At 44.5% G+C, this 18,086-nt stretch overlaps 1 protein-coding gene across 2 annotated transcripts; it reads right to left on the minus strand.

The window, feature by feature from the left end:
* Nucleotides 1-664: 664 nt before the first annotated feature.
* Nucleotides 665-9,360, minus strand: ITM2A (integral membrane protein 2A). 2 transcript variants are annotated; one of them, XR_014945094.1, is made up of 6 exons: nt 9,232-9,360; nt 6,327-6,458; nt 5,936-6,124; nt 5,266-5,376; nt 4,139-4,320; nt 665-1,732 (listed from the first exon to the last, which is right to left on the minus strand). XR_014945094.1 is itself a non-coding variant. In XM_015860153.3 (6 exons), the coding sequence occupies exons 1-6, from the start codon at nt 9,313-9,315 to the stop codon at nt 1,644-1,646; spliced, it is 756 nt and encodes a 251-aa protein (XP_015715639.1). In that variant the 5' UTR covers nt 9,316-9,360; the 3' UTR covers nt 665-1,643. The 2 variants fall into 2 exon arrangements, 1 of the variants encoding a protein (XP_015715639.1); XM_015860153.3 differs by having other exon boundaries at nt 4,139-4,289.
* Nucleotides 9,361-18,086: the final 8,726 nt, after the last annotated feature.

The raw sequence follows: 18,086 nt of genomic DNA on the forward strand, positions 1-18,086 counted from the left end.
CCAGACCTCTCCACGCAAGGCTACCAAAACAAACCAGACAAGCACCCCACCCTTGATATCCTCTCAGACGATCAGGAAATTGTTGCAACAGTAACTTGTCCAAACCCACAGCAAGCAACTTGTCAGGGCAGCTACCTCCGCACAGGAACACGGCCTTCACTACCAAGTAAGAGTTTTCTTGCAATTTTACAGCCTCAGCTTTGATACTATCGTCTCCTGCATTTACTAAACTCCAGTTTAGAGACACATCCCCTGCACTGCCACACACCCAAGGAGAAGAGCTGTGTTAATTTCCAAGACAGAACTGCCTGCTGCCCAACCTCCTCAGCAATACCCACAAATACATGCTATCATTCAGACGTTTTCTTTGCTGTATTCTCACGCCAGGAAGTCTGCTCAATGAATTCAGTTTACAGCATTCAACTGTCCCATGGGGGATCAAGTGATGCATCTTTTCCTCCCCCCATTGCTTAAGCCGGCTTTGCAGCGTAACATATTTCCACTGTTAACAATATGAGGAAAGCAAGCATCGCGGGCGGAAGGGGATGAAGGAAGAAGGGAGAACAGCAGATGCTGCCCTGGAGACACCACATTCCCACCATGGGCCATCAGTGGCTGCACTGCACTCTGCTTCTGAGCACCAGGAAGTCACACAAAGACCAAGTTTTTAGAGAAACATTTATTATAGGGTCGCAGAATTTACGCCAATATAAAGTCCCTTAATAAAACTCTCATCAGCTGCAGGATGCTAACTTAGCTACCTTCATCTGACAGCTTCAAACCAAGAACAACGCGCTGACTGCAGTAGTAATGCTACTTGCTCATAAAAAGGTGATCTAAAAAGTCTGTATAAGCCAGAGTAGTTTAAAGTTTACAACTACAGTCACATTCACAAGTGAGCTATTACCAGAACAGAGCCTTGAAACAGGAAGTTACGGGATAAACCAATTCATAACCAAAATACTGACGAGCTTTAAGAGCAAATCCATCTGAATCTAAACAACTAAATACCAAAACAAAAACAAAGGGTAGAAGAATTAAACATAAGCTCGGGGAAGGGTTCCAAATATACATACGAATTCAATACAGTAATTGCACAAAAAGAAAGAGGGTAGTGTTAGAGGTCTTGTGATCACTGAGGTTGGATTTTACATGCTTCACACATGGATGTTAAAAGAAACCTTTAATGATACACATCAGGTTTTTAGCCAGAAGACCAAGTGCAGAATTCTCCTACAGAGCTACACGAGATGTGCAAACCACAGATTATTAATACATCAATCATTCTGTGAAAGTTAAGGTGAACAGAACTGGTTCCTGGTTAACATTGTTGGGTATATATGGTTTCCTCTCTGCCATTCCCAGGTTACTGTAGATCACACGCATTCAATGGATAAACTGATATCACCCTTATAGAAAAAAAAACTTACTCAAACTTAAGTTCTACGTGAGACAACTAAAAAAAGATATACCAAGGATCAAAGAAAGCTGAAATGGTGACTGTCTTTTTTGAAATACAAGCAATACACAGAAAATGCATAAGGCTTTTGATTATCACTGCACATTTTAATTTAAGAAGTCGACACCTAAAGCTCAGACTTCTCAGTGAAGGTGTGAACTGGTCACCACCCATCCAACACCTCTCACTGCTGACAGATCTTTGTTTCGACAACGAAAGAGTTTTCAAAGTGTCTGATTGAATGGCAGTTCTCCACTGAACGTTTCTGCAGACCTGGGGAGGAGAGAAGATGAGAGCCTGAGTACAGCAAGAGATCAGGAACTTTGCAGCAAGTATTTACAGACTTTTCAAATAATTCTGAACAGCAATGAGTTACATCCACTCTGTGCCTATTGATTCCACATGCATGAAATCGTGCCTTGCCATTTGAGCTGGATACCTCAGCACAAAACCTTTCCCATTTACAGAACAGTGACAACTTAAGAAACGGCCACACACAAACATGGAATAAAGCAAGCAAAGATATTGCCAGTTTTTCCTACTGTCCAGCAAACATTTCAGTGACAGAAGAGAACATTAAACTGATTCTTTATCTTTTAGCCCTTCCTAATCACAAAGGAAAAGAAAGGCAAAGCAGGCTGGAACTACAGGGAGAGAGCTGGGGAAAAAAGGCAGGAAAATGGGAAAAAAGTTAAAACAAATCAGAGCTTGTTATCAGCATTGCTCCACTCACTGCGCACATCAACAGAAAGTTTAATTCCACAGCACAGCATTTACGTGAGAAGAGAGATGTAAATCTGCACACAGCTGATCTTATGGAGTCTCTTCCTGACATTACTGGAGTGATTTTCTCTATTCTGGAACATGTCAGCACCAGAACTGATAACAGTTTACTTCTATCAGCTGTGGGTCTTTAATAGGAGATCAGAATGCAGTAGCCTCACAACCAAAGCCAGGCTAATTCCAGGATACAAGAATAAAAGAAAGCTTTACAGATTGATTAATAAGCACAGAATCGGTCAGAGCTGTCTATAATTCTACAAGTATTCTCTCTAAAACTAAGCACAGAAGGGTGCTGCTTTATTTTATGAACCCCTAAAGGCTGGACTGTGAGCTCATCCTTCAATTCATCTCCATCCCAGCTTGTACAAGCATCAGGAAGTTTCCAGTGGCTATCTAACCAGACACACACACCAGCAGATGATCTGTCCAGACTCTCATGCCTTCACTCACAGTTCTAGGAACTGCCTCAGAACCTCCGGACAGTCCAACCAAGCAAACCAATCAAGTTCTACAATAATCTGAGGGCAAAAGCAGCATCAGCTAAGTGAACAGACTTCCTTGCAGAGGTTACAGGAGTTCATCCTCTGTAGTCTAATTACGCAAGATGGTTTTGTACATGCCAGAAGGTGTGCAAACATCTTATCTGGAAGACAAGAAGTGTTTTCTTCCCACCACCAGCTTTCATCTGACTGATTTTTCTCTTCCCACCAAGGGCAAACAAGGGCAATTACAGGAAAGAAATCATCCCAAGCAGCATCATTTATTTGCTAAAATCCTTTTCTGGAAGTACTCTACAGAAGTTATTACTGTGCAGTGAAGCTGTCAGCAGCATGAACTGAAACATGTTACAGCAAGGAGATTTTAAGAAAATACCATAAATGCTCATCATTGTACTGTCAGCAGACTACAGTCACAGCAGCAGCCAGTTTAGACTTACTCACAAAAGCATGCTGGTAACAGCTAAGAAACACGTGCCTCTCCCTCCCTTAAAGGCAATATTTATTGTTTCTTCATCTCCTTTTGCTACACAGTACCACTGTTTTATGTTTCCACATACAGAGCCTTCCATCTGTTGTAAAAAAGACAGAAGTCTCTAGAATGGGGCAGATGTGGCTCCTGACACTGCAGGCTGTAACTGGGGAGAGGAAAATCTTGTCCAACAATTTGGCAGGAAAACTAGAGCAGAGAGTTCTGACAGACCCATCACTCGCATTCTGAAAGGCAGCTACAGACAAAGGATTAGTTTGCTCTGCATTTGGTGAGGGCAACAGACAACAAAATGCTTCAAGTGAACACAGAATCATGTTTATGTACTTCAGACCTTCTTCCAATGTGTCAAACCAAACTCAGTCCTACCCACAGAAGGGAAAGGGGTGGCATAAAGGAGCCATGGCAAGGCAGAAATAGAACTTGTGAACTCCTAAGAAGTTGCCCTCCTCTTTCAGAGAGGAAGCCTGGGATGTCCAGATTCAGATGTTCAATTTTTTCAGAGCAAGTTAACAAAATGATAATGCTGTCATCTTGTGCTCCCGTGACCCAGAAAGGAGAGCGAAAGAGCAAGTTACAGCTACAGTGAATCACATCCATCTGATGGACCACATGAACTCTGGCACCAAACTAACCCATGGCTCCAATCAGAAGAACTGAACAGATTACATTTAAATCTGTTTCAGCCATAGATCAACTCTGTAACTGAAATCTTCTCTTAACTCTGAGTGAAACTTGCAGTAATGCTTGAAAGTAGAGAAAAAACACACAGCAGTTCCATCAGTAATCTCAGCTCAAAAGGCAATCACCAACAGATTTACAGGTATAAAAGCACTAAATTCAGAGGTATTTACTCTTTCCCTACTCTGATAACAGTTTTGGTTTTATTTCTTACTGAAGGAAACTTACTCATGATCTGGTCTCTGCGCTGCAGTTTGAAGGTCTCTTTTCCAACACAGAGCTGGTAAATGAAGATCCCCAGATCAGATACATTATCTATCTCCTCTGTAACCACCATTTCTTCACGCACCAGGTAAGTCTGAGGCAAGTAGGAACCAGTCTAAAAAGACAAAGTGCTCTGAGTGCAACACCTGAAGAGGACAAACATCACTACATTTTATCCTTTGCTTTGGAAGGACTTGAAGACCTAGAATCCAGCTTTTCTTCTTAATATTAAAGATACACTAGTCTTGAAGAGCTGCATACCCAGCTATGTTAAAAAGCAACAAAGGCCCTGTCAATCAGTTGCAGTTACATTCAAACACAGTACAGTTAACCTTAAAACTGCCTTCACATGTTTCACACATTTCTCACTTCATACAAGCAAACATTAATATTATCTGTTCAAGTTATCTGTATGCAACAGGAAGCTCACGGTTAAAACAAGAAAAATAAGGTATTAAGAAGGTTCTCTTATTTGAGGCAATATATACCCAATACAGTAAGAAGGAGCATGAACTATAGGTTAAAAAAAAAAGTAAGAAAAATGAATTGAACTAAGTTAGATCACTGGACACAAAGTAGTTCAGTATTGCATTCAATCTGGAAATAACAGCAAGCTCTACCAGCTGGACCTGTAAGTTAAGTCCTCCTGGAACACCACTTTCAGTCGCTGAAAAGTCAAAATGCTTGCAGTGAGCTCATAACCATAGTGATAGTGGAACAGAAGAACAATTGCTCTTTTCATGAAAACTCTTGCAGAGCAAGCGAGCTTTCCAGCAGCAACTTTCAGGTTTAGGCTTTCACAAACACTTGGAGCCTCATGAATTTCCTTTATAATAGCTCAATTTGACCTTAGTTACTAGTTGCTTTCGGTTTTCATAAAGCTATGTATTAGTAAGAGCATTATGTATGAATCTGCTCAACATAATATACACTGACAGCTGGCCTTAACTTCAGCACAGTGACTGAGCCAGGAGGATTATGCACTTTGATGGCAAGAGGACTGTTCTACCAAGAGATTTTAGCTCAAGAGCTAACATCCAGCATTCTTAGCAGCACTGATCATGTCAGGATAGCTACAAGTCCCCACATACCGCCAGTTTTGCAAAGAGATCCATCAGATTTCTTGGTGGCATAACTATGGATGTGTTCAGTGGAATCACGTAGCATTTACCCAGTTGCAGGTCAAGATACGCTGTCAAAAGCTATTTTAGGAAGAAGGAAAAAAAGACAAGTTTTCAACTCATTAAGTGTGGCTTTTGATTATTAGAACACAACTCTACAAGGTCTAAAAAAGGAATTCCAATGTGCTGAAGACCACGCACAGCAAGCTGAATGCTTTGATACAAATGTCTAGCATAAGAACTTGGCAATAACTACTTTTCCTAACAAAGCTGTTACAGTAATGCTTTGCTTACGCAGGGTTCTTGAACTGCAAGTGTCACTTCCAGACACGCCATGGGCAACAATAGTCAAAACCTCACATCACTGAGATACATTCCCTCCAAAATGATACAGTACACTCAGTCTAGGTCTGAACTTTTGTAATATAATTCTAACAAAGAAGTCAGTCCGCTATTGGAGAGTTAAAAGGCAACACTGTATTCCAAGGGTCAGAAGCCCAAGCCCACAGAAATGTTTGCACTGACAGCAACCCTCAGCATCTCAACAATTAAAACCCTGGAGCTACTATAACTTCCATTTCCTCCAGCTTCCCAGGGAGCAGTGGATTAGCTCATTCCTTGCTTCCTCACATGTACTTACCCTATCAAAGTCATGAACAATCGCAGCTGGATCACTGTCAGAGAACTTTGGAACGGGCACATCAATGATGGCAATGTTATCGTCCTCACGAATGTCAGCTTCTTCAGCAATAGGGAGGAAATAAGGTTCGACAGCACGATCCCGATTCTCATTCTCAAAGTAACACATTTCACCACGGTACACCTTGTGCTGAAAGCAAGAGCAAGAGTAGGTTTGTTTTACAGTGAATGTTGCTTTAAGTCTGCATTTCCATGCAGTCACATCCACAAGACCTGGAGTTGTTAAAGCATACAACAGTTTTGAGGCAAAGGATTTACATTACAGAGATAACCCATTTATCGGTACAGTTTTTTGTTTATTGATGCTTAAAGAGAACAAACTTCCACATTACCTTCGGCATGAAGTACTTGTAGATGCAGGCTCCACCAACAACAACTCCTGCCAAGATGAATGCTAAACCCAGCAGAGTCAACAGGCATCTTCCAGACGAGTTCTCACCTCCCTGCGTGGCAACCTCTGGATCCTTTAAACAAAGAAAGATGAGAAGTGAGAAGGTGTAGCCACTCATAATTTAAAGCAAGGAGAAATGAAACACTGCTTTGACCAACAACTATCCTCAGCATGCACGCAGAAGAAACAGAAGTCAGGCATCATATAATAAGAAAACACCTGCACAAAATGCTGTTATTAAGATCAGTTTTCAAACAACACTGAAGAGAGGATATTGGCTCAGAGTAAGCTTCCCAGACTGACCTATGTTCAGGCACTGAGGTTATTTGAAAGAGGCAATTTGAGTTACAGGAAATTTAACAGAAGACACAGTGCTGCAGCTGCTACACAGTACAAGGAAAGCAAGGTTTGTAGAGCAAGGTCATTCTCAGATACACTGTGTTTTCAGCCCTGTTCCCAAAGCCTACTTTCTATACTCCTCTTTCCCTATCAGATGAAAGAAGATAGTGTTACTTTTTCCTCACAGGGATGGACTACAAAAATAAAAGAAATGCTGGGTTTTTTTCTCCCTATTAGTTGGGAAAGAGACACCCAACATAAGACTGACATTCAGGCTTCAGAACTTACTCATAACATGCACAAGTTCACCGCGAAGGAGAACCATTCATCTGCTCTAGCACAGCTTCAAATTATGGCCAACAAAAATAAACTCCTGCAGCACGTCCTACCTTGCAGCCCCAAAATACTCCTCCTTCCACAGTACCACAGAAGCTGCTTGTTTCTTTTTAATCTAGCAGCCTACTACTCCGGAGATCAGCACCTTGTTTTTTCCTGGTGTGCTCTGACAGAGCAGGACTGCAGCCAAGGGAAAGGCTGATCACCATTACATAACACAGTGATCCGGGGTGTGATACAACCACTGAGCTGGTGCTGATAGCAGAACATTCACATCTGAAGCTTACAAGCAAAAAGCCCACACTGAGCCCTTTGGAGATGAAGAAAAGCACTCTCAAATACTAAACAGTCAAAGGAGGCACTCGCATGCAAAACACCCCAGTCTTTAGGTCCTTAAAACCCCCACAAACACTGTGATAAGGTTAGGTTAGGAATGTCCCTGTAATGATTCATGACTACAGCATTTAACTTTTTATTTATCAAGACCTGCTCTTTCACTTCCACATGCAGAAAAATGATTCCACGTGTGGTGCAAGAAGTCTTTTCTTCCCTGCTATTTCTACATTCAGAGCCTAGATTCAACACAGCAGCCTCCACAGCCCTTCTTAACCCTGGTAACCTTGTTTGCACTCCTGTACAGCACATTTAAGTGACCCATGATCAGAACAAGCCACGGTACCATTACCAAAGCTGCACACATTCCCGTGCTCAGCAAGATGTGTCAGCACAGAAATCAAACGCACCAACTACACAAGCAGGGTAGTGAAAATCAGCACTCCTACATTCCACTCTCCCATCCTCCAAGCAGAAAATCGTTAGCTCAGCGAGATCTAAGCTGCTCCAATCAGCTGGTTGAGCACTTGTCAAAAACATGGAAGAGAAAACAACCCAACAACCTAATTTCAAGTCAGAACGATGCCGCATGTATATGCCACTACTCAAAAAACCATCTTTCACAGCCAGCTTTGTTTTAGGATCGCCTGCTTTTCTGTTCTCCTTGCATTCTGCCATCTTCTCCTACACCTTTCAGCCCTGCAGTTACTCATGGAGCCTGTCATTAGCTGAACACAGCAGTCTGCAGCAGGTTTTGGCACTACAGACATCCCAGCACTTACGTAACGTCAGCATGTCAGTAGCTACACTTGCACTGCATTTGTCTCAAACAAAGCCAAGCTATTTATCATATTAAGACACAATGTAGGAAGTCCGACTCTCAGAAGGCTGACAGTGCTGATAAGAGAACACAATACCAAGAGTTTGCTCCAGTACATTACGCAGCTTTTGCTCTAAAACAATAGGAGCATTAAAAAAAATTGCAATTCTAAGCCGGGCAGTAACAAGCAAAGAAAGCTGGGAGCAATAGAGGAAAGACATCACTTGCATAAAGGTCAAAAGACAATGTTGACACAGAGAGATGAGTATTCTGCACAGGGAGCACCAAGGCTTTCATGCAGGTATCCTGGTGGGCTTTTGCTGCCCTGCTCCAACCAGCATTAGACGTGAAGTTTGTTTGCTCTGCATAAATATTCCACCAAGAAAAAGAACCCAGCACTAGAGCCCGTCAGCCTTTGAGCAACACTGCGAACACACCGACTGCACGCAGTGCTGGGCACTGAAGGCAGAGTTATGGAAGAGTTAAGAGATCAGAAAGCAAAACACAGCACACGCTGACACTGAGAAAACAGCGACGGGCACAACAAAGCAGCGTGAGCTGAGGAGCTCCCGTGAGAACAGGAGGGGGCGTAGAACAACATCAGGACTCCGCCGTGAACCTGCGTGCCCAAAGGCCGCAAGAACCCGCACCAAAAAGTTGTTTCAAGAGCAGCGGCGAGTTTATCCCGCAGGGCACTGAAGGACCGTCCAACGCAGCTTGTTCTCCGCACACATTGCCCTCCAGCCCGCTCCTTCCCTGTGCTCATAACAGCCGGTCTGGCTCTACCCGCAGCCCTTAGCCACGGCCCCTCGTAGCCGACCCCCCCCCGGGCCGCTCATCGCGGTGACCTCCGGGCCCTTCCGAGCGGCACAACCGCGGTGCAGCGGATCCGTGCGGCCCGGCCTGCCCTCAGCGCTCCGCCGCGAGAAGATGGCGGCGGACTCGGCCTCCACCTCCTCCCTCACCGCTTGCTCCCCTCATCCCGCGGCCCCCGCCGCTCCCCGGCTCCCCGCAGCACCTTGTCGGCCACCAGAGCCTCGCTCGCCTCCTTCTTGGGTTCGCCCTTCTGGGCGAAGGGGGAGCTGAAGGCGATCTTCACCATGGCGCCGACGCCGCTCTTCGCCGCTCCGCTTCGCAGCCTCCGGCCGAGGGGGCGGGGCCAGCTGCTTAGACACGCCCACCGCGCGGCTCCGCCCACTGCCGGGTGTAGAGCGCCCCCTGCCGGGCGGGCGCGATCACAATGCGGGCATTATGGCGGCCTGCTCCCCTGTCCTGGCAGGTGCATGGAGCGGAGCCTGCAGCGCACAGACAGGACCTTAAAGCTCTGAGGTGCAGGGATCAGCTTCTCTTATGATCCCCATACTGAGCCTGAGACCTGCCCTGCCCTTGGTGCAGCAGCGGGAAGCTCCTAGCAACGCCACCACTGTCCCTGCTGGGTTCTTGCAGCTTTGAGGTTCACAGGTGAGGTTCTGAGCCACATTCCTGCCTTAAATGAAGGACCTGCCATCCTTCCATCAGCCAGGCCCTGCTCTGATTGCTATCCACGTGGATAATCACGCATATCCCTAATGGTGGGTGTTTGCATCACTGGTGCAACAAAAGTATCTGGGCTGTGTGGACATGGCAGCAGGATGGGATATTTCCAGTCATGAGCACCAATAGACACCCAGCTCTTGTGCAATGTGGCCTAAAGAGCCTGCAGCAGCCAAGCAGGCAGATGGGGCTTCACCACTCATTGGGGTTGGACTCGATGATCTCTAGAGGTCCCTTCCAACCCCTACAATTCTGTGATTCTGTGATTCAGTGTCTCCAAAGAAAGGGGAGAAGGAAAGGTTGTGTCTATTGGACTGCCTGAAACCATCTTCTCACTCATATATGAAAGTCCATATCAGCCCCGCTGGAGTTTGGCTTTATGGCTCTAGGAAGGAATCTGGTTTGAACCTGGTGCCTGCCCTACTGAGCTCGTCCTCACAGACAGCTGTAATTAAACAGAACTGAACACTATGCAAATATTGCAGTAATTCTAAGTATAAACAAAATGCAGAGTGTATTCCAGCATTCAAAGCATGTTCCTCCTATTCTACAGATGCAGCATCGCTGTTATTTCCTTTCAAGATCACAAGTTTAGTGTTGCTGGCTTTTGTATTAATAGGAAGTTTGACTTTGGTCAGAGAAGAACACAGCCTTTATATCTATTTCACCTGATTTTGTCTACTAATAGAGAACTTTTACCTCCCTTCCCAATAAACCAGCTAAAAATTAATGTTCATACTAAACAGATGCAGCATGTTAGAAAGGAGTCAATCCATACCGTCAACATAGTCCCTAAAACACAGATTTAAGAAGAGATTACATACATTTCCTGCATGGCCAATGCAATATCTGTGCTCTACAAGCTGACAAGAAGAATAATTTCCAGTGTCTTAATGTAGCATCACTGCTTTGTGCTTGAACATATTGAGTTTAGCACCAGTTACCCAACACCTTTACTAGAAACAGCACAGAAATAAGACTGGCATAGATGCTCACTATTTACTAAGGCTGGTGCCTGTACATCCTGGTTGCTTTGTCTGTGTCCTGTGAGGTGACGCGATGGATGAGCACATCTTGAAATACTCGGATTAAAATGCAAAAACATGAAGTTCTGTGGTGTTTATCATCACTCACTAAATCTGCAAAGCTGGAATTCTCAGAAGACTTGCCTGGTTGGTTGGTTGGTTGGTTGGTTGGGGTTATTTTTTGCATTTCCTCTTGCTACACCTGTGAAAACCTACATGTGAAAAATAATCTTCATGGGTTCCAGACTTCTCTAACATGCAGTGTGCAGGAGGAGGTTATGGTGACATCAAACATTTTTTGCACACCTGATAACATCTGTAAATGTGTTCACTAACTACACCTCCCATATACAGCACCTTATGAAATAACCTGGCTGTTTTGTAGAGCAGTGCTAATTTGAAGTAATGGGTCTGGGAGGACGAATTCCACTCTGAGATGAACAGATGTAGGGAAGTTTGATTTTTCTGCCATCCTGAAGTCATCAGGCCTGTTTTACCATGTAAATGTTAGAGATTTCCAGGGGTGACTGAGCCACTCTGTCTGTGAAATGCAACGTATCGTCCTCATAGCACTGGCCAAGATTTCTTTCATGCATTTTCCACATGTTGGCTCCAGTTTAGGTTTGGAAATTCCAACACTTCCACATGAGTAATATCACTTATTATTTGAATTCAGTAATATCTGTAATTTTCCTTCTACTAAAATATCCTGGGTTTAGTATCATTGGTATTTACTCCGAGATCATCTTTATTGCCTTGAAAGGCAGGAGATAATCTCCTTATTCTTAATTATCCTTTTAATCCTTCTGGTATTTGTAACGTTAAAGCCACACTGCTCTAAAATACAACAAATAGAGAGGTAGGATTGTGTTATAGACCAGAAGAGTCTGGCCAAAGAAAAGGTGAATGATGTGCACAGTGACTGTGCTACCTTTAAGCCTGTTCCTGAAAGTGGCTGTTCATAAAGTGATGTTAAACATGGACACCTCTCATTTCAGTGGCAGTGATGATGAAAGCAGCCCAGGCAGCCTGTGAACTGCAATGTGAGATAGATAGCATTTCTGCTGAAGCACTCATGGGCTCAGTGGGTAATGTCACTTGAAGCATCTTTCTGAGCAAGCCTTCCATAGCACTGGAACTAATCTTTAACATGTAGGAATATTTGGACTATGTGGTTTTTTAAGCATGCGAACATTATGAAATTTGCCTGTGTTATGAAATTATGAAATTCTGCCTCCTTCCCCTGCATGCCAGGAAAATGGTTCCTTACCTTTTGGGAGCAGTGTGGTATTCCATCTGTCATAGCTTATATTCTCAGACTTTGACATGGAAGGCACTGCATGTGTGCCAGGTACATTGCTCCAGTTCAAACAAAACTATGAGCGAGGGGGCTGCAGTCTGGCAAGACACAGAAGCACATGCTTTACATTTCAATGGTTGCTCATAGCTGAATGCTGAGCAAGTGTCTAAGGACTTTGTTAGACCCAAATCCACGAACATAGCCAAGTGCTGAAGTGCATGTTCAGTCAGCGTGGTCTTGCAGCTCTTCCTGCCCATCACACGGGTTCACATGGATGGCGACTGTCCCTTATGAAACATATGTAAGGAGCATTGCGCTGTTGAGCCCCAGCCTGGAACCACACTGGCACACATAGAGAAACAGTAATTACTACAAGTAATTGATTATAGTTTTAAATATACACCACATCTGTCAGTTGAAATGCACTATGAGTAGCATAATTACTGAAAGAAGGGCAGCAAAAAGTAAACAACAAGTACTCATGTAAGACTTAAAAGTGAAAGTACAGGGGTGGCAGCATTTGCAAAAGGAGACCTTCCCTAATTTTGAATACTTATGGTTATGCAGATACCCAGAGTTCTGCTTTTGAACTTCATTTCTTTCCATCCCTTTTTCTAAACCTTCCTCATCTCCTCAGCCCATTTTCTTCACTCTCTAACTCTGACATTCAACGTCTTCATTACTTCTCAAAGCGGCGATCGCTGTTCTTTCCTCCTTCAGTCCCTCCATGTGCACCTCACAGCTGTTGATCAGGAATCTATCTGCATTTCATACTATGAAACTGTTGTGCTGACAGCTGACAGTGCAAATGTTCACAGGAGAAAAGTGTTTCCCGTGGGTTGTGATGAATTTGGGCCTTTGACTGAGAGGATGATTCCAGACAGCAGTGACTGTGTTTGCGCCACCGGTTCCCATGCTGCCCGCAGTGCTTTTCCTTACAGTGTAGTTGCAGCAATATTAGATTAATATCTGTGGCCAAACCAGCAAGCATTACTCACATTGCCAGCGACCGTAACAAGAATATTAGTTACATGCAAAGTAGCCCATCTGCATTCAAGAGAAAATCACAAGTCCATTTTCTCCTTGGTGACAAACTGCAAGGAGCACAAAAAGTGAGCCTGAAGGAGACAGAGATGGAGGGGTGACTCCAACTCAGCAGCAGCATCACCAGCACGTCCCCTAACAGCTGTGCACAGGCTGAGCTGAGGGCCCAGCTGCCCACACAGCAGTTGCCTCACCGAGCAGAACCCCACCAGAAATTCCAGTCCTCCATAAAATGTGCAGTGCAAGCAGCATGCTCAGAGCACCCAGCGAGCCCCAGCAACTGCAGGACCGCCTCCACCTCTGGGGTGGCTGTGGTGAAACAAGCAGGATTCCACCGGAGAGATATGAGGGAGCCAGGTCTGAAAGAGCACTGCTTATCTCAGTTACAGGAGGAAAACCAACAAACACTTAAAGCTCAAGCTATCTCCCACTGAGCTTAACAGCAACGTCCAGCCTCGCTTATCAGTGGCAGCAAAACAACCATGTGTTGGATGGGTGTGAAGAGCCTTACCGTGAGCTTCATTTCACACAGAGCACAGCACAGGAGCTTTGCTATGTTGTCTGATACTGCACTGAATGCTGCCTGTGCTTCCCTACAAATACTGTTAAGCTGCAGCCATTCACACACTGCAGCTGTGTGATGATCTTCCCAGACCAGCAGTGCTGTGTTGGCAGAGGTCCCCACTGTACTGTCAAACCATGCATTGGCTGCTGCAGCTCGTTGGACTCGCTGTGTGCTGTTTTATTTTGCAATGTGCTGATATGGCAGTGTGCACAGGGGCAGCTCTTGTCTGGCATGATGGAAATAGAGTTAGGATACCTCTAAACCATGCAGATGGTTGTTGTGGAGGCGTATGATCAGCTTAACATTCATTAAGGCTCTCAGTGAGGAGGCAGTTCTGACAGAAGCTGGGGAAACAAAAGCTGTCCTCTGCTCTGATTGTTTACATCCATGTTTGTTGCATGCGTGCTGTTTGCATATTGAACAGCTGTGTCTGTTAATATGACATTAATAAGGGATGTATAGCTAAACAGCTTTTCAGGTGAAGGCTCTTCCTATTTTCAGGGTGATGCAATCAGGTGCTCAGTCTGAGCACTGTGCCAGGAAACTATGGGAGGCTATGGGAGACTATGGGAGGCCATGGGAGAATATGGGAGACTATGGAAGACTGTAGGAGACTATGGGAGAATATGGGAGGCTATGGGAGACTATGGGAGACTATAGGAGACTATAGGAGGCTTTGGGAGACTATGGAAGACTATAGAAGATGATGGAAGACTGTGGGACACTATGGAAGACTATGGGAGACAATGGGAGATGATGGGAGACTGTGGGAGGCTATGGGAGGCTGTGAGAGTCTGTGGGAGACTGTGGGAGACTATTGGAGCTGGCATGAAAAATCCCAGGTAAATCTTTCAGAGGCCTTGACAAAGTTTCATTCATTATGCAGTGGTATATCGAATTTGAAACTTATTGTGCATAGTAGGAAAGCTATGCTGCAGTGATAGAGACACTTTGCCTACACTTTGTCACTTTTGTAGTCTTTTAACTAGTGAAATAATATGATTTTTCAGCACTTATGGAAAATGAACCTGCCCTCACCCTCGTCAGCTCCTCTGGGTGTTTTATGAGAGTACATGTGTCCTTTTTCATCTGCATGGAGCTTACACTGTCAAAAATAGCAGTACTGCAGAACACCTGTCCTAACAGCAGCTCTGAGTGCAAATATTATCAGTCAAAGAGATTTGTTGACGGGTTTTTTTCCTGCAGATTGGAGGAGAAGTTGTGCAACGGGCAGAGCAGGTGACAGCGGTATCCTGTTATGGCCTTTATCTCTGAGCAAGGGCACTCACAGCCCTGAGGGGCAAAGCCTCATCAAGGTTGTGGTGTCTGCTCCAGGTGAAGATGAAAGCAGCTCTGTAAGATGCAGGCTGTGAAGCTCAGCTTGAGTTTCCTCGTTACAGTGCAGAGAGGAAGAAGCACAAAGATAGGAAGACAACATACACACTCATACAAAAATGCCTACTTACACATGCTAAGTTTGATGCTTATACCAAATATGATGGTATCCAAACATCCCAGTAGAATTATTCTTGGTTTTAGTAGTATTAACTCAGAAAAGGTGGCTTTTCATGTTCGCAGAAGGGAAATCTATTGCCTGCATCATTTTTGCAGACAAGTTTTACTGCAGATGTTTTCTGTACATCCGATACCACATCAGGACACAGGAACTCGCTTGCGGTACTTTATTTTCCTCTTCCATGAAATCTCTTCAAAGAGTTTGTTTTCATGCTGAGGAGACACCTGGTGATGTTAGAAGGCTTTGATGGGACCCCATGCAATGCTATATTTGAACGTGTTGGATCTCCAGCAGACTGCAGAATAAACAACACTCAGATTCTGAAGGAGTGGAATTAAGAAATGCTTTAAAACAGTGTACTTTTTTCTACTGCACTTCTGTGTGAAACTGCCCAGTTCTGGAAGCAGTTCAAAGTCCATTGAAATCTCACACACTAATGCTAAGGGCGTGTATATTGGCCTGAATTTAAGATCATAGAAATATGGACATGTTTGCTGGAGAGGAATCCTGTTGGGTGTTTAGTCCAACCTCCCTCCCACAGAAGGACTTCCACCAGTGCTCAGCGGGGTTTTGTGTAGCTGAACCTTGAAAATCCCTAAGGATGGAGAGTCTCCAACTGGCCTTAGTGACCTGTTCCAGTACTGCACCACCTTATCACAGGATCATAGAATTGCTCAGGTTGGAAAAGACCTTCAAGATCATCAAGTCCAACCTCAACCTAACCATACTACTGAACCCACAGCTAAACCTTGCTACCAGTCTTTTTATTCCTAATGTTCAGTTGGGTCTCCCAAGACACAGTTAGTTGTTGCACACATTTCTGCCTCCTGGCCCCACACGTTGTGTCTCAATGACCTTGGCCTGCCTGAGGCCCAGCAGCAGTTGCAGTAAAGCCAAATGAAAGACCACAATGAGAAGAAGGAAGTAATGGTTTCCCTCACCCTACCATAGGCCAACATGTGGTTTTCGCTGTTGGAGACAAAAGCATGTTAATGGTTCATGGTCAGCCTGGAATCTGCTGTAATCCCCAGGTGATTAAGTAAAATATTCTGAGATTCTGGTTCATATGCTCAGTAATGCAAAACAGTGACAACACCACCACAAATAAACCCAAACCAACCGACAGACCCAAATCTACAAACCAACAAAGCCACAACTCACCAAGGTCTTATTGAAACATTCATACCCTAACCAGTGTTGGGATGCGAGCTCAGGCAGAACCCTGGGGAGTGGTGGGAACAGCTTTGGGACACAGGGGAATTGTGGCTTTGCTCCATGACACCACGGCCTTTTCCTTCATAACCTCAGGTCACTTGACTATAGTGATGTGAAGGAGGTCATGTTCCCTATGCCCTGTTTCTAACTCCCTGCTCTTCTTCCGTCATACAGCTGACGATGAAGAGTTTCCATGAACCTGACCGTTCTGTCCAATCAAGCACAACTCTGTTCTTCTGGAATTTAACAGCTCCTTAGAATTTTAGTAGCCCTTTGCAGTGCAGATCATTTCAGGGCTTGGTGTTGCATTTACTGGGGATGATAATGCCCCTACAGGAAGAACTGCACAGAGCCAGCAGAGTGTTTACTTCCTCTTCTTCCAGGATTGCATCACAGAGAAATACAGTTCCTGACAGTTATGTTGCAATGTTTTATTCTTTGGTAACGCTCATATAAACTAGGATCCAAACCGTTTCCCAGCTTCGTGCAACAGTAAATTAATGTGCTGGGTGTTCACATGGGACCATTTACCCATAGGGTTAAGGGCTCTTCATGGTCTCCTGGGGTTTCTAGTATTTTCTAGTATTTTCCAAAGCCCGTGCTGCTCGTGTTTCCCCATGATGGGTGCCCACATGCCTGTTGCACTCAGCAGGAAAATTACTTCAGTCTCAGCACTTGGGTTTCCCATGGGGCTGTCTGGAGACCAATGACCTTATTTCTAGGTTATTTTCTCCTACTGCTTCCCAAGTGAATATTCCCATTAGTGAAGGACATGATCTCCCCTGCTGTGTCCTGCTTCCACCACCTCATTTGCCAGAGGTCTGGAGATGATGCTGTATTTAGCCCAAATTTAACCCTGTGTCATGTGTGCACTACCACCTTCCTGAAATTCAACAGCTTTCAATAGGTAAAGGTGGGCGGTGATTCCTAGTACAAAAAATTGCCACCAAAAATAATGAGAGCTTTAGAAATTCTCCCACTTGCATCCTGTATGACCTACTGGGGATAACAGCTACACATGATGTAACAAACAGAAGTGTCTTTGGAAGTGCTTTCTGACGAAAGTTATTTGGACGAGCTTCTTTTCCACCTTAATTAGCGGAACTGTGTCTGCTTCGTTTCAAGATTTACTGGGACTTGTTATTAACCAAGGGCAGTATCTGCTCAATTACTGCACCAGAAGGGTAAGGAGCAGCCTCACTGCTGGTTTCCATCCTGCAGACAGTGCAAGTGGACATTCCGCTGAAGATATCGTACAGATCGTTGCTTTCATAACCATGTTTCTCACTGTTTTAATCACTGGGATGAGCAAGAAAGGAGGGACTGGAAAGTGCTGTGCAGGGCGAAGAGCTGGGCAGGAAAAAACAAGAGGCAGGAGTGGGAAAAGGAGCTGAGGAGCACCAAAGAAGGAAGAATTGGGAAGGAAATGCTTGCTGAAATACAAAATTCAGTGCTGATTGTGAACACTGTACCATTTACACACACACCGATCCTCTGCAAAGCACTGCAGCCATCAGGCAGCACTGGTCTGAGGGTGGTTTTGGAGCTCTGTTCATGTGAGGAAGCACTGAGCCCATCCATGTATCCTTGAGTCCATGACTTACAGAGGAAGCACCATTTGCAGACAGAAACAGATAAAGGGAAATAAATGATTTCCAACACCTGAAAATGAAAG

Source organism: Coturnix japonica, chromosome 4 (genome assembly GCF_054131305.1).
Source record: "Coturnix japonica strain WE chromosome 4, WE-NBRP24, whole genome shotgun sequence".
Taxonomy (NCBI): Eukaryota; Metazoa; Chordata; class Aves; order Galliformes; family Phasianidae; genus Coturnix; species Coturnix japonica.

Excerpts from the sequence above, each read along its gene's own strand:
- ITM2A (XM_015860153.3), bottom strand. The coding sequence starts at position 9,315 with ATGGTGAAGATCGCCTTCAGCTCCCCCTTCGCCCAGAAGGGCGAACCC. Across the intron at positions 5,377-5,935 it reads TTGTTCATGACTTTGATAGG|CTTTTGACAGCGTATCTTGA; the intron begins GTAAGTACATGT and ends TTCCTAAAATAG. Across the intron at positions 1,733-4,138 it reads GCGCAGAGACCAGATCATGA|GTCTGCAGAAACGTTCAGTG; the intron begins GTAAGTTTCCTT and ends TCTCCTCCCCAG.